The sequence below is a fragment of the Panthera leo genome, chromosome B1, assembly GCF_018350215.1.
Source record: "Panthera leo isolate Ple1 chromosome B1, P.leo_Ple1_pat1.1, whole genome shotgun sequence".
NCBI lineage: Eukaryota > Metazoa > Chordata > Mammalia > Carnivora > Felidae > Panthera > Panthera leo.
The window spans coordinates 200,306,356-200,330,624 of NC_056682.1; the positions used below are offsets into that span (position 1 = coordinate 200,306,356).

Consider the following 24,269-nt stretch of genomic DNA (forward strand, 5'->3'; position numbering starts at 1 on the left):
AAAGAAAAAATTAAAATATCTGTCAATACGTTAACCACACTTGTAGTTAACATTCCATAATGTATAGAGCTGCCAAATCGCTTTATACACCTGAAACATCGTGTGTCAACTACGCTTCAATTTTTTAAAAAAACAGTGTAAAAAATGTTGGGAAATAACGTTAAAGCAACATTTATTGAGCTCTTGCTGTGTGCCACGGCAGGTGAGGGCTGTGGGGAAGCTGAACCAAGAACCTGCCCCCAGGGTCTATTGCCTTAAGGAGGAGCTTGTATGATCTGATGAAGAATCAGTTCTGCAGAATTACCGCCCAAGGACACGCTGCGCGCCAGGCGGGGCAGAGTAAACAGTGTGCACCCAGACCTACACTACAGTCCGGGTAAAGCGAGGCGCAGACTTGGAAGCAAAACGCAAGGCAGAATGAAACCTACGCTTCGAGCAAAAATCCGGGCGGAGGCTAGGCTGGGCTGGGCGGCATGGAGAGCAGGGCCAGGCAGGGAGCGTCGGGGACGGCCACCTCCCGGGAGGCCAGGACGGGTGGCGGCCGGGGCGGGACGGCCCAGACCCAAACCCCTGACGCTCAGCACGCCACCCCGTAGCCCGCTGCACTGAAGGATTCTAGCAGTGCCGACCCAATTCGGCGACTCACGACTGAGAACGTTAAGCAGCTAAGCGTACAACGCAGTCAGCGCCCTCCCCGGACCGCGCTGCGCGCCACACGGGCGCAAAGAGGCCGACGTCTACACGGCCGAGCCTCAGGCCCCAGCCCTGCGCCCTCGGCGCGCCGGGACCTACGGACCGCGGGCGGAGCGCGGCGCCGGGGCCGCGCGGCCGCAAAGGAGCTCCCTCGTGTCGTAAAAGGGCCGCACGTGAGCACAGCTCTGGCAGACGGCTGGGGCTCCATTTTGGACGCCGTCTCTGCTGCGCCAAGTTGGGGGAACCTGTTGCTCGTCACGGAGGCGCCCCCGCCGAGCTCGGCCCCGCACCTGGCGCCCGCGGCCGGTCGGCCGGCGTCCTGGCTTCGGTGAGCGGCCCGCGGGGGCGGCCGGGAGGCGGCGGCGGCGCGATGTGGCCCGAGGGCGCGGACGAGCGGCGGGGGCCCGAGCAGCCCCGCGACCGCCCCCGGAGCCCCGCGCGCGCCGCCCTCGAGCGCGAGCACGTGCGCGCGCACCTGCGGGCCCGCCTGAAGCTGCTGGAGGTGGGGATCCTGCTGGACCGGCTGCAGAGCGAGGTGGACTCGGTGGAGGGCGCCGTGGGTCAGGGCCGCTGCGGGAGCGGCGAGGCGGAGGAGCGGGTGCTGAAGCTGTACGAGAAGGCGGAGAGGAAGGCCGCCGAGGTGGCGCGGATGGGGCGGAGGATCGTGGAGCTCCACGGCCAGATAGACAGCTGCGGCTTCTCCTGAAGGACGCGGGCGCGGGTAGGTGTCGGCGGGGAGGGGGGGGGGGGCGGGGGCTGCGCGCCGGGGAGGGGGAACGGGGTGGGGGGCGGACACAGGGTCGCGCTTTTACGTTGGCAATCAGAAGAAAGCAGTTAGTACGTTGTTGTGAAACGTGACGATCATTTGTAGTAAAGCAGTTGCGGGCAGGCGGGGCCTGGGGTGAAAGCGTAGGCCGTCGGGCGAACGAAGGACGAGGGGGCCAGTTAGAGAAGCGTGAAACCAAGTACAGGACGGAAACTTGCACGTGCTGTGATATTGGAGCGCTTCCGATGACCTTACAGCATTTTTAAAATTTGTATTTGTTTATTTTGAGAGAGAGAAGGCATGTGATGGGGAGCCAGAGAGAGAATCCTAAGCAGGTTCTGTGCTGTGAGTGCCGAGCGGGACGCGGGGCTGGAACTCATAAGCGGTGAGATACTGGTCTGAGCCGGTAATTTAACCGACTGAGCCATCCAGGCCCCCAGACCTGACAGCATTTTGCACGGGTGGTTGATTGAGTTCGTTTGACTCCGGATATGCGAGTCTTAGAATTTCAGTTGTGAGGGTTAATTTCCCCACTCGTACTCTAGACTGACTGCTTGGAGACGCTGTAATCGAAAATGTTTGGTTTTCTCTCTCTTATTTTTCTATACTTTCACTATGTTAAACACTAAATCTCCAGCGTCATTCTGGGGAAATGGTTTCGGTATTACAGATGCGGGTATGATTATGATTATTAGGTGAATTCCGTTTCAAAAAGACAGCTTATAGGTAAGTACTCTTAACGTAAAGGAATAGGGTCTAGATTGTAAGCTGCTGTGTGGTCATATTTGTTACTGTGATGTTACTGTGTTTTGAAAGTTCCAAAATAACATTTTTTTGCCTTTTTTTTTTTTTTTTTTTTTTTTTTTAATGCTTCCTGGAATTTGGGGAACCCATGAAAGAAACTTGAGGTCGGAGTTCTGCAAGAGAGAAGACGCTACTTGGCTGCAGTTGCTGAAGCAGGAAGCCAGACCCCCTTCAGGGATGTGGACGCCACCGCTTTGGATCAGATTGAGAGGGCCCCCGGTGAGATCGGGGCTGTTGGGCACAGAGAGCGGCGATGTCCGCGTTTTGGGATTCTGCAGTCCGTCAGCTCGGAGGAGGAGAGCTGCGTTCTTTTCATTTTCTTTGTTTGCTTGTTTCTTTTTTTTTTTTTTTTCCAGAAATGTAATTTTTCTGTGGCCTGTAAACTGGTGCACATCGTGTAACGTGTCTGGTGAGCAACCTAGACTAAAGGATGAGATCTAGGTACTGTGAGTCTTGGCTGACTCTGAGATAAACTTTTTTGATCTAGTCAGGCATTTCAGGAGCTTCTCTGCCACAACTGCACGTGATATTTGCATGGCTTGGAGGATTTGGGGAGGACAGCCTGGCGCGGACCGGGGTGGGCCCCAAACTGATAGCAGGGAGCATCTTCCAGGCTTAGAGGACCTCTGGCCGAGGTCCTCAGAGCAGAGCTCACAGGAACGGAGAGCAGGGCTCTAGCTTGTGATAAAGTTCGTTTGCCTGGAACACAAGCATTGAAAGCCAGTTTTTGGAATCTTTGTGCAAACTACCAAAGCCATTGACTTGGCTGGGAAAAGGTGAGATAAATAAATTTTTTTCACAATGAAAGTTTCTCCTTGATTGTCATCATTTTCAGATGGAGGTCCAGTGCTTCTGGTCTGGGAGTGTGCCTCAAAGCCTGTGGGCCAGAGGGAGGTTTGATCTGCAGGGAGAGAAGCCAGAGCAGGAAGGGGCCTCGTGAAAGCATTTGGTCTGGCCTCTGCCTTCAAGGAGCTGAAGTTCATTCAGTCACTTAACTTTCGCTGTGACCATGTGTCACGTTAGACTCTGCTGGACACTCACAATTTCCAGGAGAGATGATCTCAGTTTGAGACAGCTCTGTAAACATACAATCGCAGTCCAGTGCCCCCTGTGCTGGTCTTTGGTTAACCACGTAAGTTGAGTGTCCGCAGATGCTGTGGGTACATCCATGAACAGAGTGCTTGTCCACTTGGGTCTGATATTTGTAAGCTTAGAACAGTGCCTCATCGTTGTAAGGCAGGAAAAAAACGTGTGTGTTGGGTAGTGGTAATTTCTGTAGAAAACACAAGTGGGGATCAGGTGCGGGGGAGGCGTTGCTCTTTATAGAGGATGGTCAGACGACACATACGAAGACGTTTGAGCAAAGACAGGTCGTGTGGAACATATGCGAGGGCACCTAGGGAAGGAGTGTCCTGTAGGTAGGTGGAGCGAGCAGGGCAAAGAGGTGAGGACCAGCGTGCGGCCCAGGTGGCACGGGAGACCATGGCAGGCCGGCGAGGTCAGAAGGAGCCATCGCCCTGAGTGCAAATGGCGTGGAAATGGTTTGAAGGTCTGCGTGGAGTAGCAGCAGCATCTGAGCGGGTCTGAGGAGACTCACTGGCCGCTGGGTTGAGAACTGCCAGTTGGGCGAGCAAGGATGAGAGTGGGCAGGCAGCCCACAAACTGCTGGGGGTGCCCGGGGCAGAGTGGTCGCTGCAGGCGCCGGTGAGCGTGTGGACCGCGCTCTGAGGATGTCACCAGGGGACTGGGGGTGCGCGAGGGTCCAGCAGTGGTTCTGGGGTTCGGGGCTCAGAGGGTAGCCGTATGTAGCCGTATCACTTGCCAAAGTGGGGCAGTCTCGAAAGTGAGAGGTGGCCCTAGTAATAACGTGGTTTGGGACCACAGGTGTAAACTGGGTCTGGCAGACCAGGAGGTGTAGGTAGGTACCCTGTGTTTTTAGTATGGTGGGAGCACTGAAGAGGGAGTCCACTGAGCATCGGGAGCTTGAGAAAACTTTTCAGACGAAGCGAGTCTTGGTTTGGGCCCAGAAGCGTGAGTTCAGATGCCTGAGCAGCACTCCGGGCACAAGGAACCGGCGTCCTGGAACCGACCCCGAAAGTCTGTCAGTAGGTAGAAATGTGACGTGATGGGAGAGGGTTTGAGGGTGTTTGCGGGGAACGGGGAGGCGGTGAGGGAGCTAGAGGGCATGGTTGTAGCGGTTCACGTACGACTGTTGTAGAGTTTAAACTTGACCGTGTGTGTCCATGCTTCTCCCCCCGGGGAGTCTGTGCTCCGGGCCGCACCTGGACGTGCCGTCCAGTACTCCATAGCAGGGGTTATGTTGGTAGATTCTGAATACTCAGCATTTTTGAACGCGTGACTAATTTTCAAATGACCTACCACTCGCTAAAGAAGTCTCACAGTTGGGGCTGCTTCTGGCTGTGGGCCGAGCCCCTGCAGCAGGGCTATTCAAACTTAACGAGCAGCTGAACCCTTGGGGTCTCCTCAAAATGCAGGTTCTAACCTGTAGTTAAGGACCTGGGGGGTGTGAGTTTCTAATAAGCTCCCCAGTGATGCCTCTGCCGCCGGTCAAGGTACCGCGTTCTGAGTCCCAGGGCCGTCGAGTTAAGGATGGTTGGCTGAAAACAATCGAGAAGTAGAGTGACGGCGGGACGTGGAAAGATTTGAGCAGGTCAACAACACTTTCACGCTTGTGGTTCAAGAAACGTGCACATGGTTGTGGAAAATGGACAAGGCAGGGGTGTGGAGTGAGGTCGGGGATGTCACCGTTGTGACTGCACAGAGGGGAAATGAGGACTGAACCCACCTCCCTGCCTTTAACTTCCTTTGCCTGCTTGCGCTGTCACTCCCGGAGTTCTAGCCATTTCCTATCCAACCGGCCCCTGAGCCTGCGGTCCTTTTATTAGAAGGGCAGTCGTGCGCTGTGCCGTGGCTCTTGGCCAGTGAGTGATCCCGGGAGGACTGTGAACACAGCCAAGCAGGGCTGGCGTTGCCAGGGTTGAGGACTGAGGGTCTGCACCCCCCTCTCTGGAAGCACCAGCCTCTGAGGTCCCTCACCTCGCTGTCCCCTAAGGCCAGACAGTGGGTGATGGTGCGGCAGGGTCACATGGAGGGTGGGGGGCGGAAATGGGGATTCTTTGGGAGTCCGTTTCCTTTTCTAAACGCTGGTGATTGGTATTATTACTTTTGTACTCATGAATAAAGTGTTTCTAAGACGTGAATGGGATGGAATAGGTCAAATGCTAAACTCAAGGAGCTCAAAAGTGAAAACTGCGTTGATCCTGTTCTCGCTGTCAGCCCACAGCCAGGGTCCTACAACTCCCGTCTGGAGTGAGGACCCTGGATGTGTGGAATGATAAGACAAAAGTCTGTATTAGAAGAATCTCCTTGGCATTTGACACTTAACATACGTTATCTGATTTTCACAAACTCGAGCGATCATTTTACTGTCCTTGTAGTTCAGGTGAGGAAACTGGGGCTGCAGGAACCCTCAGGAACTGGCTCTGTGACCCTGGGCGGGCAACTCTGGGCCACCGTAAGATGATGGTTTGGCACTGTCTTGTCTTTGGGCTTCCTTGGGGCCTTGACATCCACCTTGTCTCCAGTTCACGTAAGGAACCAGCCAGCTCTTGGACAGTCTCAGCCCTGGCCCTTGAGGCAGAGCTTTGAAGGCCTGTGTGTGTCAGGAGGCCTTCTCCTGGGCTTTGGGAGCTCACGGGGAGGTCCGGCTCCCCTGGGACTTGCACACGGGTCCTGTATCTGGACCGAGTCCGATTGGACAGAGGGCGGCTGGGTTCCTCGCAGGCCTGAGACGTTCTCCGGAAAAGGGCACTGAACAAATGATCTTTGATCTTCCTCCACCCCCACTCCTGGGTCATCTGGGGACACCCATGATGCAGTTCTTGGATAGCCCGAGGCGCCCTGAACTCGGGCTGGGCTGTACAGTCGGGTCATTGATTCAGCGTCACCTAGAGTCACACGTGTTCACCCACATTCCTCAGCTCCCTCGGGCACAGCTTCGTTCCCTCCGCTCCGCCGCTCAGGGACGGACGGAGAGTGCCTCAGTGTTTGTTTCAGTCCCTTGAAACATCCCTGCCTGACCCAGCAGTCCTCTTTCCGGCCTGTTGAACTCCCTCCGACGGCGGATTGTCGGTTTGTCCCTGTACTTCTGTGCGCTCTTTGTTCAGGCCCTTTGAAACTGTGTCAGTGGGCACTGATTAGAAAGGTCCTCCCTTCCTGTTGGAACTTGGATCGTGTGGTGACCCTCCGTCCGGCACTAGTTTTGGTCTGCGGTCAGCCGCCCCAGCTCGCGTTTGCTTTGTAATTTTTGATCATTTTCGCTTCAGTCCTTCTGTGCCTCGACATTTCATAAGCGTGTCTTGATTTTGTATGTTTTGGATTTTTTATCCAGGTCGACAGTCTCTTGCGTTTTGGCTTGAGAATGACATCCTTGCACGTCTATTGTAATTGCAACATATGCGGATTTATGTTTACCATCTTATTTTGACCCGTTCCACATTCCCATTTCCTTTCTGGCCTTACTATGGAGTAAGTTTTTTTAAATTCTTTCCTCCCCACTTCACTGGTTTAAAACTCATATACTCTTTTCCTGTTCCTTTAATTATCCCCTTCAAAATGTGTACGTGCATAATTAGCTTACCAGAATTTAAAGTGTATATAGTATCTCTGTCGTCCTAAAATACGTAAGGATCTAAACACTAGGATATGCGATCTTTTGTTCATTTGTGTTTTGAGAGAGGGAGAATCCCACGCAGGCTCCACACTGTCAGCGCAGAGCCCGATGCCGGGCTTGAACTCAGAGGCCATGAGATCATGACCCGAGCTGAAATCCAGAGTAGGGCGTTTAACCAACTGAGCCACCCAGGCGCCCCTGTGTGTCCTTATTCTTGGAATAATGGTTTTGCTGGGTGTGTAATGAGAATTCAGGTATCTCTTGGAACCAACTCCGCGGTCAGGACCATAGAGTGGAAAGGACCACAGGGTGGGCGGGCTTCCGCAGTCTCCAACCCCAGCTCCTTAGTGCTGCTTGTTTGGCTGTTCCCTAGCCTTGACGATCATGTGATGGCCCCAGGGCCTGTGCACGGGTTGTTGCCTCTGGAACACTGCGAACACTCCACCACATTCCACCGTATCTAAAAGGGAGTAAGAATGGAGAGAGAACACAGAGCACTCTGAAGGAATTCTGCTGTGGAGTGGGGCAGAGAAATGTGACCGGGCAGTGGCTCAAGGGAGGGTTTCTTCCTTCTTTGACGATGTGTTACATGGAGAGAGGCGCCTGTTGGTGGGACCGACCTGCGTGACAGATGACGCAGGCCGAGCATGGCCCTGGCAGCAGCTTGCCCCTCTGGCTCCCCACGACGAGTCCGCGCCTCTCTTCCCCGCCAGCCTCTGGTTGAGTTAACATAGGCTTCCCTGCAGTTCTGTCTGAAACCAGCAGCCAGAGGCGCCTCAGCACTGGCGTTCCATTTCTAGAACATTTCCTTTGGGAACATTCCAGCCACGGTCCACATGCCCCTTACCCAGCACCTTCCTGCTTCCCCTGAGAGGCCTGAACTCCACGTGCTTGGGGACCTGCAGCCCTGCTGAGGCACTCCCGTCGCGATTGGTCCCACAGCTCACCCTGCCCTGCCCCACCCTCCCCTCCATGGCCTCTTGGGTCCCTCTCCCTCCTGGAGCAGTCCCACTTGATTCTGGGGTTCCGTGTTGGATGGTAATGGATTTATGAACCATGAACCAGAGTCGCCCCCCTCCCGCCCCCGTCCCCCAACGTCTCCTGGGGCGGTGACCTGAAAAGCCCACACAAGATGGCAGTGTTGTGGCTTTCTGGTGGAACAGCCACTCACCTGGCTTCCCTGGTGATGCCGGGGAGCTCACCGCCCCTCCGCTTCCCCCCGGACCCCGAGCGGCCCTCTGCCCACAGCTCAGAGGCCTCGGCACCATTCGGCAGACTCGGGCTGTGCCTGCCCCAGACGTCACCCAGCAGGTACCTTGTGGCGGCGAGGTGGGCGTGCGGGTCAGCCCCTCACCGACGCGGAGGCCCTCCCGTCATCCGCGTAGTATGTGTCAGATCCATTCTGTCCCTTCCCACAAACGGACAGCCCCTGGTGACCGCTGTGCTTGGTGGACCCTGGTCTTGGTCACAGCCGCTCAGCCTCAGTCCATTAATGCAGGCCCCCTGCTGGCAGGTTAGCGGAGGGAAAGCGCAGGGTTAGACCCGGGCAAAGCACGCCTTCCACCGCAGCGCTGATCTAAGCTAGACCACAAGGTGGTGTCCTTGGATGTGAAAGATGGCCAAGGTGTTTGCTGCTGGAGCACAAGGGTGGAGGGTGGGAAGTGCGGGGAGAAGGACAGTTTGTTTAAATCTTGACGACCGTGCGCCTGGGAGAACGCTTTTAACGGTGGAGACACCGGCCAGCTTTCCTCACACAGCTGTGGGGGGGTCACGAGCCTGTCACGGGTGGCACGATGTGACAGGATGCCGGCCCTCGCCTTGACCCTGACCCCTTCGGCCCTGGCTTCTGATACCCGCCCGGAGCCTCCTGGCCGCCTACCTCCATCCCTGTCCTGACACCCCCCGCAGCTCCAGGAAAGGGCCCTGGGTTGGTCTCTGGACACTCAGAGGAGGGTTGGGCCCCCTACCCCAGCCTTTGCGGAGCTCCCAAGCCACCGGTGGGGCAGCCCTGTGGGAGCGGTGCCATGGGAGGGAGGCTGGAAGGATGGGTAGAGGCTAAGGAGGCTGTCCCCAAAGGGGCCGGGAGAGAAGGATGAGGCCGCGCTGAGCCCTTGCCGGGAGGGGTTGGGTGGGAAAGCACCTGCGGATCAGGGTGGACGATGGCGCTCGTGAGCCTGAAAGGAAGGACACAGATAGACTGCCGCGCGGGCGGATTCCTGGAAGCTGGGGCACACGCGGACGCTTCTGGAAGGAATCACGAGCACCTGGCAGTACTTCCCTTGGAGCGGGGGTGCTGGGCAGCGCAAGTGTTCTCGGTCCTGGCCCGTGCCTTCTAGTCCTGCTGGGCCCCCAGACCGCTCAGGAGCCCCCTGTTGTGTCAACAGAAGTTATCCGAGTGGGAAGGGCAGGGTCCGTTGTTTTGGTTCTTTTATACTTCCCTAGATTTAAAAAGCAAAATAATACTAAAATCGTAAATACAAAAAAAAAGTTTTAAGGTCTATTTTTGAGAGAGAGAGGGAGCGAGTGGGAGAGGGGCAGGGAGAGGAGGGGATCTGAAGCGGGCTCCGCGCTGACAGCCGCGAGCCCAGTGCCAGCAAAGGGTTCTCCTCTCCGCGTGTTTGCTAAGCCGAACCCGGAGCGGGCCAGCGCCCGGGAAAACTCACGTCGCCGGAGTGCGCAAAAGTCCGAGTGTCGGGCAAGGAAGGGGAGCTTGGCTGCCCAGCTCTCGCAGGAATGTGTGCCCGGTGGGGTTTCCGAGTTAGGAACAGAGCACGGCCGTAGGGAATTGGCTCACACAATTGTGGGCACTCGGCAAGTGTAAAATCGCGGGGCCGGCCCGCGGGCTGGAGATTGAGAGCAGCGTCGATGTCCGTCTTGAGCCCACTTTCTGCAGGCTGGAAACGGGCAGCGCTTCTGCTCTGCGGTCTGGAGTAGAATTCCTTCCTGTCCCTTGCTGTCCTGGAAACCTCGGTCTTTTCTCTTGAGGACGTCCGCTGTTTGGATGAGGCCCACCCACATGGCGGGTCACCTGCCTCCCTGCAAGTCCGCTGAGCAGTATCTTTGCAGCAACACCCAGACTGGCGCTGGACCCCGTGGTCCAGCCAGGCTGGCACCTAACATCGCCCGTTGCAGCCGTCAGCGGGCAAACTGTCCCTCCCCATCACAACCCTCGGGTTACGCTTCATCTCAAGGGGAAAACTGAGCTCCCGGAGGTCCCCCACCAGTACGCGGCAGAGTCAGACTCAAACCCAACCCTGTCGACCCGGGCACCGGCTCCCCCGCCCCCCATCAGAGAATTCGGCCCAGAGCCTGACGCTCGGCCCTGGCGGGGCTGGGAAGCGGAGTTTGGGGGACAGGCAGCCTGCAAGTGTGGGACGAGCTGACTTCAAGCATCACAGTGGCTTCAGTGAGGCCACAGCCTCTCAGCTCCTCTTCCTCTGTGTTCTCGAGATCAGCCCTGCCCTGTGCTCACACAAGACCCACCTAGGGGAGGGGACGAGCCCCGCTCACACAGGTCAGGATGCCGGGTCCCACGGCCGGCTAGCGGGGCGGCAGGGACCATCTTGCAGGAACTGGACAAAAGGGCCCGGGAGATGGAAAACCACAGGTCACTGAGAGGCTCCTGCTTTAGCTCGAGATTTTCTGTGAGCTTCTCGACCTAAATAGGAATATTTTTAAGACCCTGGTTGTTCCAGAACACCCAGCACACCCTGTGCACCCCAAGGATAACGGGTACCTTGAAAAGGTGGGACTCAGGAGTTCAGAGTCCTGGAGCGGGTCTAATCTGAACCGTTCATTTTACAGGTGAGGAAAGTCGTCCTGCAGGGGCAAAGGGACGCGCCAGTCACTCAGCGTGTCAGCTGCCCAGCGGGGCTAAGGCCAGGTAGGCCCCAGGCGCCCAGGGACAGGAGATGGGTTCCTGCCACCACTCTTCCCAGCATCCCCTGTGCTTCTGCTTAAAAGGCAGATCATGGGGCAGAATTGAGGCTAGTGTCGGGGATCCCATGAGACAGACACTGGAAGGACGTGAACATGTGAGAGTCAGCCAGGCAGGGGGTTAAATATGTAGAAAGGTGTCTTGAGCCCCCTTTACGTCAGCCAGCCTGGATTTTACTCTGAGCAGCCCAAACGGTCACGGCTTTTCTGATCCCTATCACCTGCAAGTCTTGACTCGCAGAAGAAAACTCCGCAAAGTTTCCTAAGGTGTGGCTCTGGAGGAGGCCCTGAGCCCCTGCGTCGGGGGCTGTAGGGCATCAGAGATGGCAGTGAGGGTGGGCTTTTTTCTCTCCGTCGAGGCCCTTCGGCAGCGTCCACATAGGCAGAAATTGGAGGTAAGCGGCCTGCAAGCCCAGGGATCCCAAGGACTTCAGGCAGTCACCGGAAGCTAAGAGAGAGGCAGGGAACAGTCTCCCTCTGAGGCCCCAGGAAGAAACCAGCCCTGCTGACAGCGTGAGTTTGGACTTGCAGAACTGTGGGAAGACCCATTTCCGGTATTCTCAGCACCTAGTTTGTGGTCATGGATTACAGCAGCCCCAGAAAGCTAGCACAGCCAGTTGGGAATGCTTCCAGTCACGAGCCACAAGAATCCATCATGGCCTCATCCACATGGTGGCAACGTGGCTGCTGCTTCTCCGGATGTCACTTCCAGCTTTCAGAGGGAAGACCAGGGGAGACTGGAGAAAGGTTTGCAGGTGGCTGCTCGGGGGCCCAGGGCTCACTGCCACCTTCCCAGGAGTCCTGTGCCCGGGGCGAAGACAGGGCCTCTGCCCTCACAGCTACATGGTACATGCATGACCCCTGACATTCAGCTTATTCCTGAGAAGCTCATTTCCTCAACTCTCTCAGCCTCCTCCCTCAGCAAATATTTGTCTGCTACATTACTGAGGATCAAACCGGTTTGTGCAGTGAGAGTGGAGAGGAGCCTGGGCTTCTCACCCACGTCCTCGCTCTGAGCCTCAGTTTCCCCTTCTGCAAAGCGTGCATCAGATGCTGCGGCCCCCTCCTCTTCCTTCTCTTTTCTTCCCCCTGTTGAGGCCTCCCCCAGTTCCCAGATGTCCTTTGGGCAGTGACTACAGGACCCCTGAACTTTCAGGGCCGGAGGGCTCCTTACCCCGCAGCCTTCGCCCTGGCCTCCCTGCCTCCATTCTCACCCTCCTTACCTGAAGCTCCTACCAGCTGCTGAGTTCACCTAAAAGGAAAATCTGACCTCTTTCCGGCTGCAAACCCTCCAGCCCATCTGGTCTCCACCTGGCCGTACAGCAGGGTCACCTGGGAAGCTTTGGGGCAGTGCAGCCCAATGAAATTGCAGATCTGGGGGGGGGGGGGTGGCGGGACCCTGACAGCTGGCGTTTAAAGTCCCCCAGGAGCTCTACTGTGCCATCAGGGCTATGAGGACCCGGTTTCTGGGACCAGGTCCCAGTGAGGCCGGCCTGCAGGGCCTTTCCTGCTCTGGGCCCGTTCTCCTCTTCAGCCCACTCCAATTTCCCCCCTCCAAAGCGGCATTCTTTGTGCCTCTGTACCTTCGCTGTGCCCCTTTGCCCCCTGTTCCAAGGGTCTGGCTCTCCACGCCCACCCCCCACCGCAGACCTCCCTTCACCCTGCAGGTGCTGCCCTGGCCCAGGGCCTCCGTGCCCCTCTGCTCTCCCTCCTTGCCCTCGCGGGCCTGTCTCTGGCCGGGCACCCCAGAGGTCAGGGCCTGCACCCCCAACCCCGTGCAGGGGCCTGGGTGACTCAGAACTGGCCACACCAACATGGCTTGGGGCCTGTGCCTGATGGGTCTGTGCCGACCTGGGCCACACGCGAGGGGCCTTGGGTCATGTTTGCTGAGCATAGATGTCCTCCTCCCAGTGACCCGGACCCCAGAGCCTGCCGAGCTGTTCCCATGGCAGGCCACGCCTCACCTGCCCCACTGCCCACGTGCCTTTCCCCGAAAGCCCCTGACCCCACCCAGGGCCCGGACCCACAGGAGACATTTCCTGGCAGCCCGTCCCCCCCAGAAGTGGGCGACACTCTGGGCTCCTAGTGGGCAGGCAGCCTTTTGTCTCTTGGGCAGGGCCTCCCAGGTCTTTGTCTGTCTGTGGTTCCTGTTTGCCCTGCATGCTGTGCTGGATGTGGGGGAGGGCCCACACGCAGAGGGCTGGCTCAGCCTGGTAGACGATTCCGGGGAGCATAATTCGAGGAGGCATTTGTGCTGAGACGGGAGCACTTTTCTCTCCCAGCTCAGCCTCCTCCGAAGAGCCACGCTGGTCCCTTCCCGACAGGCTGGCCCGCGAAGACCACAGTCTCCCAGATCCTGTGACCCCTGACGCTCCTGTTACCCGGGGACCCCACAGAATCTCCATGCTGTAAAGGGGCACCAGCGACCGCGGGGCGCCCAGGTCTGGAGGGTGGGACGAAAGATCACCCCGGACCTGCTCGGGGACAGAAAGGTTTTTCTGCGTGATGCAATTTGCCATCTCCTTTCGGGAAGAAACCAGCTTTGCAGACAAATGTAGTGTTAAAAAACAAAATTCAACCTAGTACACTTGAAGGGCTCGTCGGCTTTGTTAAGGGATTCAGGAACTGGACAGCACCCCAGATAGCAAGTAGAGGGGAGCTCCCAGGAGGTGTACAAAATGGAAGGTTTTTACAGGAAAGGGGGCTGTGAGAGGTTATCAGCAAAAGGACCGTGCGGGCCAGCACACTTTCCCTGGGTAGGGAGGTAGGGAATCAGGGAATCGCCTGCAGACCATCTGTCTTTGGGGGGAAGGGGCTGAGGCCAGCTACTTCACTGGGCTGATCAGATAATTCTGACCCGTTGGTCAGGTTGCATTCCTGGGGGAGGCCAGACCTGCAGCTAGATCAGGTCTGGAGGCCCAGTTTGGGGACTCGGCCCAAGTGACACCACTCGGACCTGTGGTTTTCTCTGTAACAGCAGTTGCTGTTAAAATGTTAAGAGTGGAGACCTATCTGGAAAGTTAGTCACAAGGGACGCCTGGGTGGCTCAGGCAGTTGAGCGTCCGACTTCGGCTCAGGTCATGATCTCGAGGTTTGGGGGTTCGAGCCCCGCGTCGGGCTCTAGCTCGGAGCCTGGAGCCTGCTTTGGATTCTGTGTCTCCCTTTCTCTCTCTCTGCCCCTCTTCCGCTTGTGCTCTGTCTCTCTCTGTCTCTCAAAAATGAATAAATGTAAAAAAAAAAAAAAAAAGTCACATGCCCCCATGTTACCTCCTGCATGGTCAGCTGTCAGAGGCGGTCAGTGACTTCCGCTGGGCCTTCTTTTCTGCGTTTACTCTGACGGTGATCATCTAACTGCTTTAAAAAAAAATCCCCACAAAGATGGGGTGCCTGGGTGGCTCAGTCGGTTAAGTGTCTGACTTCAGCTCAGGTCACCGTCTCATTGTGTGTGAGTTCAAGCCCCGCGTCGGGCTCTGTGCTGACAGCTCAGAGCCTGGAGCCTGCTTCGGAGCCTGTGTCTCCCTCTGTCTCTGCCCCTCCCCCTCACACACTCTGTGTGTGTGTGTGTGTCTCTCTCAAAAATAAATAAACCTTAAAAAAATCTTTTTACAAAGATCTCCATCAGGAGAGGTCTTTGGGCTTGCTTTGACTTTTGTGACAAGTTTGAAAACAAAACATTGGAAAAAACCCACACACTCCTCACTAAATTATCGGGGTGGGGGAGGAGAAGCATCCTCTGCCGTGTCCTAGATAATGCTGGCCAGCCCCTGCTGGCCCCCAGCCGGGTCTTCACCCCCCCGGGGTCTGGCAGACTCCCCTTGACCCGCCTTCAGTCTCCTCTGCACCTGCCCCCTCCTTGGGCCTGTCTGTCTTCTGCCCGCCCAGCCCAGCTGCAGCAAGAATCTGGAAGTCACCTCCCCACCCTTGATGTCTGACCAAATTCTCCACCCCTCACCACCCCCCCCCACCCCCGCTTTGGAGGGTAAGCCCTTGGCCTGCTTTCAGTCAGAATCCCCCAACCCTGTCTGCCTCCTCTTAGTAATTTCCCACCCTCTGATGCCCGCCCTCTGCTCCCCAGCCTGGTCTGCTGTGTTGGAAGTTGAGCCAGTCGCCTCTCCTTGCGATAGTCCCAAGCCCTGTTGTGACATCCCTGAACACTCTTCCTTCCCTTTCAACAAGTGTCATGAGGGGACCTCTGACACCCTTTTGTCATGCTGGTGAAGCCCCAGGAGACAGGGACCTGGAGTCTCACCCTAAGAGGGACTTGGCCAGCACAGCATGAGTCCACCTGCGGGGGCCTTGCTAAGCCTCCCCTGCAGGGTCTTGGGAAAGGAGGAGGGACTGTCCTACGACCCGCTGCTGCTCCTGGAGGGTGCCAGGCTGGGGCTGAGTGTGGAGCCGGCTTCACCTCCCACCACCCTGGGGTTCCCTCGGTATCTGGCATCCAGGCCAGGCAGCCGGGCCCCCAAAGTGCCACCCCCTGGGGACCGAGGGAAAGGCGGCTGGTGCTCATGGAGCTCTGGCTCGGCTCTGTGGGGCTCTGTTGCATCTGCCACAGGCCCTTGAGGTTCTGATAGACTGTGAGTCCTCCGCACAGGCCATCGGGAGACACGGGCTTAGCATTTCAGGTCTGGAAAGCACACGGTGCCCCTGGGGCCCCCTAGCCAGGTGGCAGGAGAAAGCAGGAGCAGACAGGGGGGCTGAGGGGCCGGGCAGGGTGGGCCCTTCATCTAGCGGTGTGGCCTGGATGCCTCTGCCTGCCTCACTCGTCCAGCTGCAGCTTTGGGGAGCGGGACCGAGGGGTAAGCTGGTCCTGGCTGGAGTTCTGCTAAGCTCTACGGGAGCAAAACCGTGCTGTGTCCCACGTTCACTCAGACAGCCTCCCTGACGCTGGCCCACGGCGTGCAGGTCCCCCTCAAGTCCATGTGCACAGGGGCCAGAGGACCGGACAGGACCGGTCCACACATCCCTTACTCAACAAACGCCCACCAGGCCCCCGCTTACTGTCCCCCAACCATGGTGTCGGTGAATCAGTGATGAATGACCCCAAGACAAGGGAAGCACGGGGAAAATGTGGGTGCACCACAGGTGTGGGCTGGGCGAGGTTTCAGGAAGTGTCGACAGTGCATTTCAGGCACTGAGCAACGCAGAGGGGGGAGGGGCAGGGCCTGCAGACCGTCCAGCCCTGTTTGGCCCACCCTCTGTGTCAATATGAGGCTGGGCCTTATAAGGCGCCAACAAGCCTCCGGTGGGACATTTCCTCGGCCGAGCCAGCTCCCGGCAGGACGGTGGGTCCACATCCAGCACCATGACGGAACTGGAGACGGCCATGGGCATGATTATTGACGTCTTTGCCCGGTACGCGGGGGCCGAGGGCAACAAGCAGAGCCTGACCAAGGGGGAGCTGAAGACGCTCATGGAGAAGGAGCTCCCTGGCTTCCTGCAGGTGAGCGCCCAGGGGCGCGGGCGGTGGGGGCACGCAGGGAGGGCGGGGAGGGCCGAGGGGGTGCCCGGAGCAGCCGGCAGGGGGGCAGGGGGAGGCCACCCGTCCAGGAAAGGATCAGCTGCCCTAGGGGCTGAGGCCTCCAGAGCTGTGGGAACGGGAGCCGGGAGCCAGTGCAGCCAGGTCAATCCTTAAAACCAGAGTTAGCAGTTAGAGTCACAATTCACTCAGCACCAGGATTCTTTCTCAGCAGGGGAGGGGGGGCAAGTGGGAGAGCGAGGGATGCAAACCTGAACCTGAGCGGTGCGGGTGGGGTGGGGGAATCCAGGGCCATCTGTGAGGCTGCGTTTGCTGGTCCCTCACGGCTGCACCCCTCCAAGGCTGCGGGCCACAAACACCCCTGCTGCACTGCCTGCTGGGCCACATGCTGCCTGGTGTTAGTGGGGCTGACAGGGTGCAGATGGCAGCTGGTCTCACTCTGCTGTGGGCTATGTCTGCCCAGGGGGCCTCCCCAGGGACCTGTAAACCCGGGGCCTGCCCTCCTCTGCCTCCCGGCTTCCGGCTCCCCTCCCCCTCCTCCTTCCCCCTCTCCACTCCTCCTCCCTGCTCTGTACCCTCCCGCTGCCTTCTCTTCCCTCCTCCCCTCCTCCTCCCTCCCCTCCTCTCCTCACACTCTCTCCTGTCTCCCTCCTTATTCCCCCTTCCCTACCCCCCTTCCCAGCCTCTCCCTCCCCTTCCCCACTCTCCCACCATCCTCCTTCCTCCCTCTCCTTCCCCTCCTCCTACTTCTTTCTCCTAATTCGCCCTCCCTTCCTCTTCCTCCCCTCCCTTCCTCTTCCTCCTTCCCCTCCCTCTCTCCCCCTCTCCCTCCCCTCCTCTTCCTTTCCCTTTCCACAGGGATCCTCGCCCTCTCTGCTCCGCTCCAGCTCCCCTTCTTCTCCCCTCCTCCCCCTGTCACCCCACTAAACTCCCCCCTACCCGCCTTCTAAGGGCTCTAACACTGAGCTGATTCCTGAAAATGGAAGCCTGAAATTTTCAGTCTTCAAACACACTGAGCGTTTCAGTAGGCAAATGCAGTGAGGATATATATTTTTTTAAATGAAGTTCATCTGTTTTTGTCTATTATAAATATGTGTTTGTGGTCGAAAATGTAAGAATACAGAATTGTGGAGGCAAGGAAGCCCCCAACACACCCCTCTCTCCTCTTCCATCAGCCTTTTCCCCGTGGAAAGTTGATGTGAATGAAAGTCTAACATACGCAATTTAATTTCTTTTCGAATTTAATATTACAGCACACAGCCTCAAACCCCGAGGCTCACGGAACGCCCCGCCCACGGGGCACTGGGCGTGGGTGCAGATGTTCTGATAACCAACCAAGTTTAAGAGTCTAACCCATGCGGATTTTGAGACCAAACAAAGCCTGGGGGTTGCGGGAGGGGCGGACGCAGGTGGTCCGGGGAACACAACTTGAGAACCAGTGGCCCAGCCCGGGATTCTCAACCTCCTGCCTAGGCACTTGGCCAAAGCAGGGGCTCAGGGCCCTCGGTACTGCAGGCCTCCAGCTGATGCCGAAGCCCCCCGGAGCTGCAATCCTGGGCTGTCGGCCGCAAACTTGGGGAGCTCAGCGTGGGCGGCTGGGGGCAATGGGCCGCGGGGACGCAGTTCCCCCGGGAACTCGGCGGCTGCAGCGCCTCCTGCCGCTGGGTCTCAGCCCTGCACAGGGTGCGGCCGGGCCTCCGCCGTCAGGTGGGCGGACACTTCCAGACCCCTGGGGGGGGGGGGGCGGGACGCAGCCTGGGTGTGTCCCTTCCCCCGGGTGCCCTGGGCCCTCCTCCTCCTCCTCCCCGCCTGGAGCCCGGGCTGGTGCCGCCGCCCGCCGCTGGGCGTGAGGATCCGAGGCTCGCGCGGCACCAGACGGGTGCTGGGTGCGTGGACCAGACGCGGTTCAGTGAGGTGACCTTGCAAAGCAGGCGGCGTGCAGGGGTGGCGCGCGAGTGGCTGCGTTTCCTGGGAATAGTCACCACCCTAGGGCATCTTAACCAATCCAGAGACGACCCCCTGCAAAACTTCACGAACGCGCGCGCCTGCACAGCATAGTGCAATTCAAATTCGGCCTAAAACAAAGAAAACGTGAGTTAGTGCCTTAGTTCGAGCCGGCACACACCTTCGGGCAGTTCAGAGCTTCCTAGAGCCCGGCGACTCGGTGACTCCGATGTCCACCCCCCTCCCCCCACCGCCCGTAACGCCCAGCCCCAGCGCTTGGCCGAGGGCCCACCGCGCTGACCCCGGGCCTCTGTCTCCAGAATAAAAGGGACAGGAACGCCGTGGACAAACTGCTCAAGGACCTGGACGCCAACGGAGACGCCGAGGTGGATTTCAACGAGTTCATGGTGTTCGTGGCCGCCCTCACAGCCGCCTGCCACAAGTACTTTGAGCAGGCGGGACTCCACTGATGCCCTGCAGACCCAGATCCCTGGGGGGGGGGGGGTGCTCCGGACCCGCCCCCAGCTTCCAGAACCCTGGGGGTGATTGCTTCCCTGGGCCCGGCCTGCCCCCGACCCTCTGATCAGTAAAATGCTTGTGACACGCGCCTGTCTCCCTCAAATGGATGATTTCCTTCCGCCCTCAGCGCCCCCACCCCCAACACAAGTTTTCTAATGGGTCACTTAGTGCTCCTGGCCTGCGACAGGGTAAGGGTTGGTTCAGGGGCCACTTTCCCCGGCTGAGGCTGGCCGAGGCACCGTGCCTGCTTCTGTGGCTTCCTGGGCCCAAAGTGAGCGTCCCCCTGTCCTGGATCCAAGGAGACCCACGGGACACACATCCATCCGTCCAGTCGGTCGCTCACCAAACCCTGGCCCCTCCGTGTCTCCAAACGCGTTTCCAAGCCCCGTCTTTTTAATGTACGTGCTTGCGCCACACAGACAGGAAAACACACTTAGAAAAGAAACGGATGACGGGCGGGGACCAAGGGCCAGAGAACAAGGGCCCCCGTGCCAGCGTTTCCAGTTTTATGAAACTGTCTTCATGAAGCAACGCAACCCGCGTGACTCAGGTGAGGGCAGGGGTGTTAGGTCAGTCGTTTGCCCTGGTTTGGAGACTTCCGGAGCCTGGCCGGGGACACACCGGCAGGAGGCGTGGTTTACCCCTCGCTGGGGCGAGCAGGGCACAGGTTTTGTAAGAGGGGAGCCCCGGCAGGTTAGATGGGGGCGGATACACCATTGAAAGCACGGAAAGTCAAGCTAATGGGACGATCGGGGAGGCGGGGCTGGAATCGGATTTCTTCCTGCTGCTTCACAAGTGAGTCACAAATTGTCACCCGCGGCGGGGGCAGCCCCCCCCCCCCGAAGCTGCAGATACCAGAGCCCTCGATCCCCGCCCTCGCGGATAGCTGGGGTGCAGGCCCCTGACCCGGGTCCCCCAGACTCTGCCCCCACCCCAGACGCACAGGGAGAACACCCCCCTGTGCGGCAAGGTCGTAGGAGAGGTTTCCAGCCTCGCAGCCTGAGCCTGGCCCTCCGGGCCTCCCCCGTCCTGACACCCTGAAAGCCTGGAGGGAGGGGTCTTCTCTGAGTCCTCACCCCGGTGGTTCCCACGCGTTCCAGCTGAAAACCCCACTGCTGGGGGATGGAAACAGCAGCTGGCCGCTTCCTTCCAGGGCACCTGGGGCTCCTCTGCCGGCCCGCACGGTCCCTGGCCCTCCTCATCCCCAGGCAGGGCCGGTCTGTTTTCACCCCTCAGGACAGGCTGTATCAAAGCGTCCTGCTTTGGAAGAAGCTTCTGCAGTTCCCAAAGCAGCTTCTGCAGTTCCCATAGCTGCCCGCTTGCCCTGGAATTTCCTTCACCCCATCTGGCTGTTCCCTCTCCTCCCTCACAACTGGGAGATTCCCTCTGGAATGCGAACACTCGCGGCTCCCAGAAACCAGCCTCCTGTGGTGCTCTGTCAGCCCCCTGGGCAGGCTGCGGAGCACCCCTTCCTCCTGGGTGAAGTCCACGGTCACCTCCGCGGGCTTCACAACTTCCGGGTGGCTGGGGGGCTCCCGGCAGCCAGGTCCTCCAAGGCAAAAGCCATGTCCAACCTGCGTTTCTTGATGGCCACAAGGAACTTGCCGGCATGCGTGGACCCACATTCGCCCATTATTAAAGATACGGTTCTTCGTAGTTTTGTTTAAGTTTGCTTACTTATTTTGAGAGAGAGCGCACACGAGAGAGCAGGGGAGGGGCAGAGAGGCATAGAGAGGATCCCAAGCAGGCTGGGGAGGCAGGGGGAGGGGGGTGCAGAGCCCCACCGGGGGCTCGAACTCACGAGTCATGAGATCATGACCTGAGCGGAAACCAAGAGTCAGACACTCAACTAACTGAGCCACCCAGGCTCCTATTTTTGTTTTTGAAAAGTAGGCTTTTCAATTAATATGTTCACGCCTAAAACTTCGTCTCCAGCTCAGATCATTTCCCCAAAATGGACTCCATTACTCTGTAACCCGGGATTACTAGCTTAAAGGAGGTTTGGGGTTTTTTTTAATTGCGGTGACAACACGTAACATTTCTAAGTGTACATACAGCATTAAGTAGATTGACAGTGTTGTGCAACCAAGCTCCCGACTTTCTCTTCTTGCAAAAGTGAAACTCTGTATCGGACAGCATCAGACAGCAAGTCCCCCCGGGCCCTGGACCCATTATTCTATTTCCTCCATGAATTTGTCTCCTCTGGGGAACTTCTGTGAACAGAGTCGTACACTGTTTGTCTTCACGGCTTGTTTCACTTGGCAGAATGTCTTCAAGGTCCATCCCTGTTGTAGCATGTGGCAAAATTTCCTTCCTTTTTATGGCCCACGTTCTTCCATCTCTGAATCACTCACTCAAGCCCCTACTCTTTGAGCATGCGCCTTGTCACTGGGGCAGGCACCAATGCACCCAACTGGCCGCCATCCCTCTTCCCTCCTTGGTCACAGAGGCCCAGTTTTGTTCAGGCGTGTGGCAGAAACGTACTCCAGGAATATGGGCTCCTCAGCCAATCCCTGCCCGCTGGCCGCTGGGAAATTTGAGAGCTGCCGGTGGCTTTGAGGAACACGGCCAAAGCCAGCCTTCAAGGTGTGTTCCTACAAATTAGGGAAAGGCCCCCTTCCTCAAGACCCAGTAGTGGCAGGTGCAGGAAAACTGTCACAAGAACTTGATCAAAGGTGCAAAGACTGTAACATGAATGGAATCCCCTAGAGCTGTGCAGTGCACGACCTGCACGACCGTATATGCCGCCCTTAGCTGGCAGAGATTTTCCTCCCTGATTAAAAAAGAAACAAAGCACATAGCTATGAAAACGCACCCTCTCACTTTGTCAGGTCTTAGACGTTGCTGTGTGACGGCGTGATGCTTGCTGCTGCAGCCACTGGGCAATGAGGACAGAGTTAAGAGGGTCAAAGAAGAGCTTGAGTGGCCAGCAGGGTCACTCCACTGCACAGCCCCAGTGGGTGCTGCTTACATCACGGTCTGTGAATGGTGCTGGGAGGTCCTGGCTGCCAAAGGGACTCAGAGCCACGTACCTCTGGACTTACGGGAGATACAAAGCCATATTGCTTAAGCCACATTTAGTCAGCATGTGCCTCGTAAGCACTGCATAGCGGATCCTTGTGACTCATTTTGGCCATTCAACATCTGTACCCCTTTTTATGTTTGGGGAATTCATCACTTATGCACCTTGATAGGTGCCAAGTCTATCTACCCCCGTTTAAGTTGAAAATACTAGACTCTCTTGCCAGAGCACTGTCATGTGACCTAGCATCCACCAATCGGATTCATCCACGCCCAATGCAACTAGGAGCTAGTGAAGCCAGTGAAGGGTTGGGAGAGCTAGGGGGCTGTCTCTGGCTGGCTGTGCAGACGGCACGAGTCCGGGCGCTGGGGCAGACGAGGGCACAGTAAACCGAAGCAGCATCCTGTGCTCAGAGCAGGGCCAGCTTCCTCCCGGGCCGCTTCTGCGGTGTGGACTGCTCCTGGAATCGTCACCCTGGGTCTCTTCTCAAGCCCTCCCTGAGCTTCTGGAAACTGCCTAACTGGCTAGGGCCAGCTTCTGTGCCGGCAACTAGGAACCCTGACAGATTTCGGCCATAAACCTCTCGCATTTGTCATTTTAAGGCAAAGCAATGTGTAATAGCAATAGTTACAATAATAGTTATGAATTGTAGGAGCAGTAACATCACACATATAAATAATAACAATGCTTAGTGATTTTATTAATAACTCTTGGTCAAAAGGAAAAGAGGCAGACTTTATCTATCTATCTATATATATTTTTTAACATTTATTTATGAGAGACAGAGCATGAGCGGGGGAGGGGCAGAGAGAGCGGGAGACACAGAATCTGAAACAGGCTCCAGGCTCTGAGCTGTCAGCACAGAGCCCGACGCGGGGCTCGAACCCACAAACCATGAGATCATGACCTGAGCCGAAGTCAGACACGTATCCGACTGAGCCACCCAAGTGCCCCAAAGAGGCAGCCTTTTGAAAGGATGAATCTGGAAAGAACTTCCTGACCAAGAAATTCAAAAACGCTGCTGGCTTACAGACTCGAGGTTATGTGCTGTTGTTCACGATAAATGCCCAGTAAGAGGTGGAGACCGACGGCAACATTCCAGAGATGACACTCAACTTTCAAAAAGGTCTTTAGCTTTCCTTTATCAACCATTTTAGAGGCACTTTAAATTTGGAAGCTCACGGAAATCACAAACTTACAGAAGACTCAGAAGCAGAGTATAAAGAATTTTATTTTTCCGCAGGATCTGAGAATAAGCCGCTGATCTGCTGATCTCCCACCCTGAAGACTTCAGTGAATGTCCTCCAAGCTGCACCCCCCTACGTGATCACGGGGCAGCCGCCGCCGTCAGAAAACGCACCCCAACCCATCACCGCCATCTCATCTCAAGACCCGGTTCAAGTTTTGCCAACTGTTCTTTTTTTTTGTTTTCATGTTTATTTCTTTTTGAGAGAGAGAGACACAGCGCAAGTGGAGGGGGGAGGGGCAGAGAGAGAGAGGAAGACACAGAATCCAAAGCAGGCTCCAAACTCCGAGCGGTCGGCACAGAGCCCCACGCGGGGCTCGAACCCACGAACCGTGAGATCATGACCTGAGCCCAAGTCGGAGGCTCCTCTGACTGAGCCACCCAGGCACCCCGCCCAGCCAATTGTTCCTAATAAGGTCTTTTATAGAGCAAAGGGATCACATTTACGCCGCCTTTCCCAGACTTGCATGACCTTGACACTTTTGAGGATTACGAGCTAATAATTTTGCAGAATTTCCTTCGAGTTGAGGTTGTCTGAGGTTTGCTCGTGACTGGGCCTGGGTTGTGTACCTTTGGCAAGAATGTCCCAGAAGTGATGCGATGCTCTTCTCACGGCATCTTATCAGATGGCACGAGGTGTTAATCTGTCCCATTTCTGGTCATGTCCACTTTGATCACTGGATTAAGATGGTGATTGAAGAAACAGCCAGCCACAGGCCCAGCGTTGGGGAAAGAAAAGCACAGGATGTATCTAGAACAGAAAGCAAGGATGTGTTCAAAGAATGACCAGGATACGTCAAAAGGACGCAGAAGCAGCCTTGCATGGGCTCCCACTGCCCAAATCAAAGCCTTCTCCACTATAGCTATTCCTGCCACCTTTGTAACTTGTTAGCATTTTGTAGTGAGGTACTTTGAAGCTACATAAATGTTCTGTTCCTCGTCAAGCATGTAATTCACTCATGTGTTCATATTTAAGTGAATACGTGGTTTCCCATATTCGTCATTGCACCGTGAACGTTAGCCACCATGGTTTGTTGTGATGATCCCACTGTATCCAATCTGCCAGTGGGGCCCTTCCATTCAAGCTGGCCTCTGTGTCCTTCTAACTCATCCCCAACCTTGTTTGGACATCCCCTTGCTTTCCGTCTCAGCCAGATGTCTGCACAC

General features: G+C 57.0%; 3 protein-coding genes across 6 annotated transcripts in view; 2 read left to right on the forward strand and 1 right to left on the reverse strand.

The window, feature by feature from the left end:
• The window catches only part of LOC122218642 (MORF4 family-associated protein 1), a 46,185-nt gene that overhangs the window by 15,515 nt on the left and 6,401 nt on the right, over positions 1 to 24,269 (reverse strand). For 2 of the 4 annotated variants that reach the window (XR_006202042.1, XM_042936944.1), the window contains exon 2: positions 23,432 to 23,853. The exons of 1 other annotated variant lie outside the window; for it this stretch is intronic. The gene's annotated coding sequence lies outside the window, so the exon portion shown is untranslated. Of the gene's footprint in view, positions 1 to 18,167; positions 18,447 to 23,431; positions 23,854 to 24,269 lie in introns of those variants that run through there. One more of the 4 variants, XM_042936947.1, reaches the window with a different exon arrangement.
• On the forward strand, positions 1,049 to 3,070 carry LOC122218643 (putative MORF4 family-associated protein 1-like protein UPP). The gene is made up of 2 exons (XM_042936948.1): positions 1,049 to 1,413; positions 2,359 to 3,070. The coding sequence occupies exon 1, from the start codon at positions 1,064 to 1,066 to the stop codon at positions 1,397 to 1,399; it is 336 nt and encodes a 111-aa protein (XP_042792882.1). The 5' UTR covers positions 1,049 to 1,063; the 3' UTR covers positions 1,400 to 1,413; positions 2,359 to 3,070.
• On the forward strand, positions 16,056 to 18,921 carry LOC122218645 (S100 calcium binding protein P). The gene is made up of 2 exons (XM_042936953.1): positions 16,056 to 16,335; positions 18,636 to 18,921. The coding sequence occupies exons 1-2, from the start codon at positions 16,198 to 16,200 to the stop codon at positions 18,783 to 18,785; spliced, it is 288 nt and encodes a 95-aa protein (XP_042792887.1). The 5' UTR covers positions 16,056 to 16,197; the 3' UTR covers positions 18,786 to 18,921.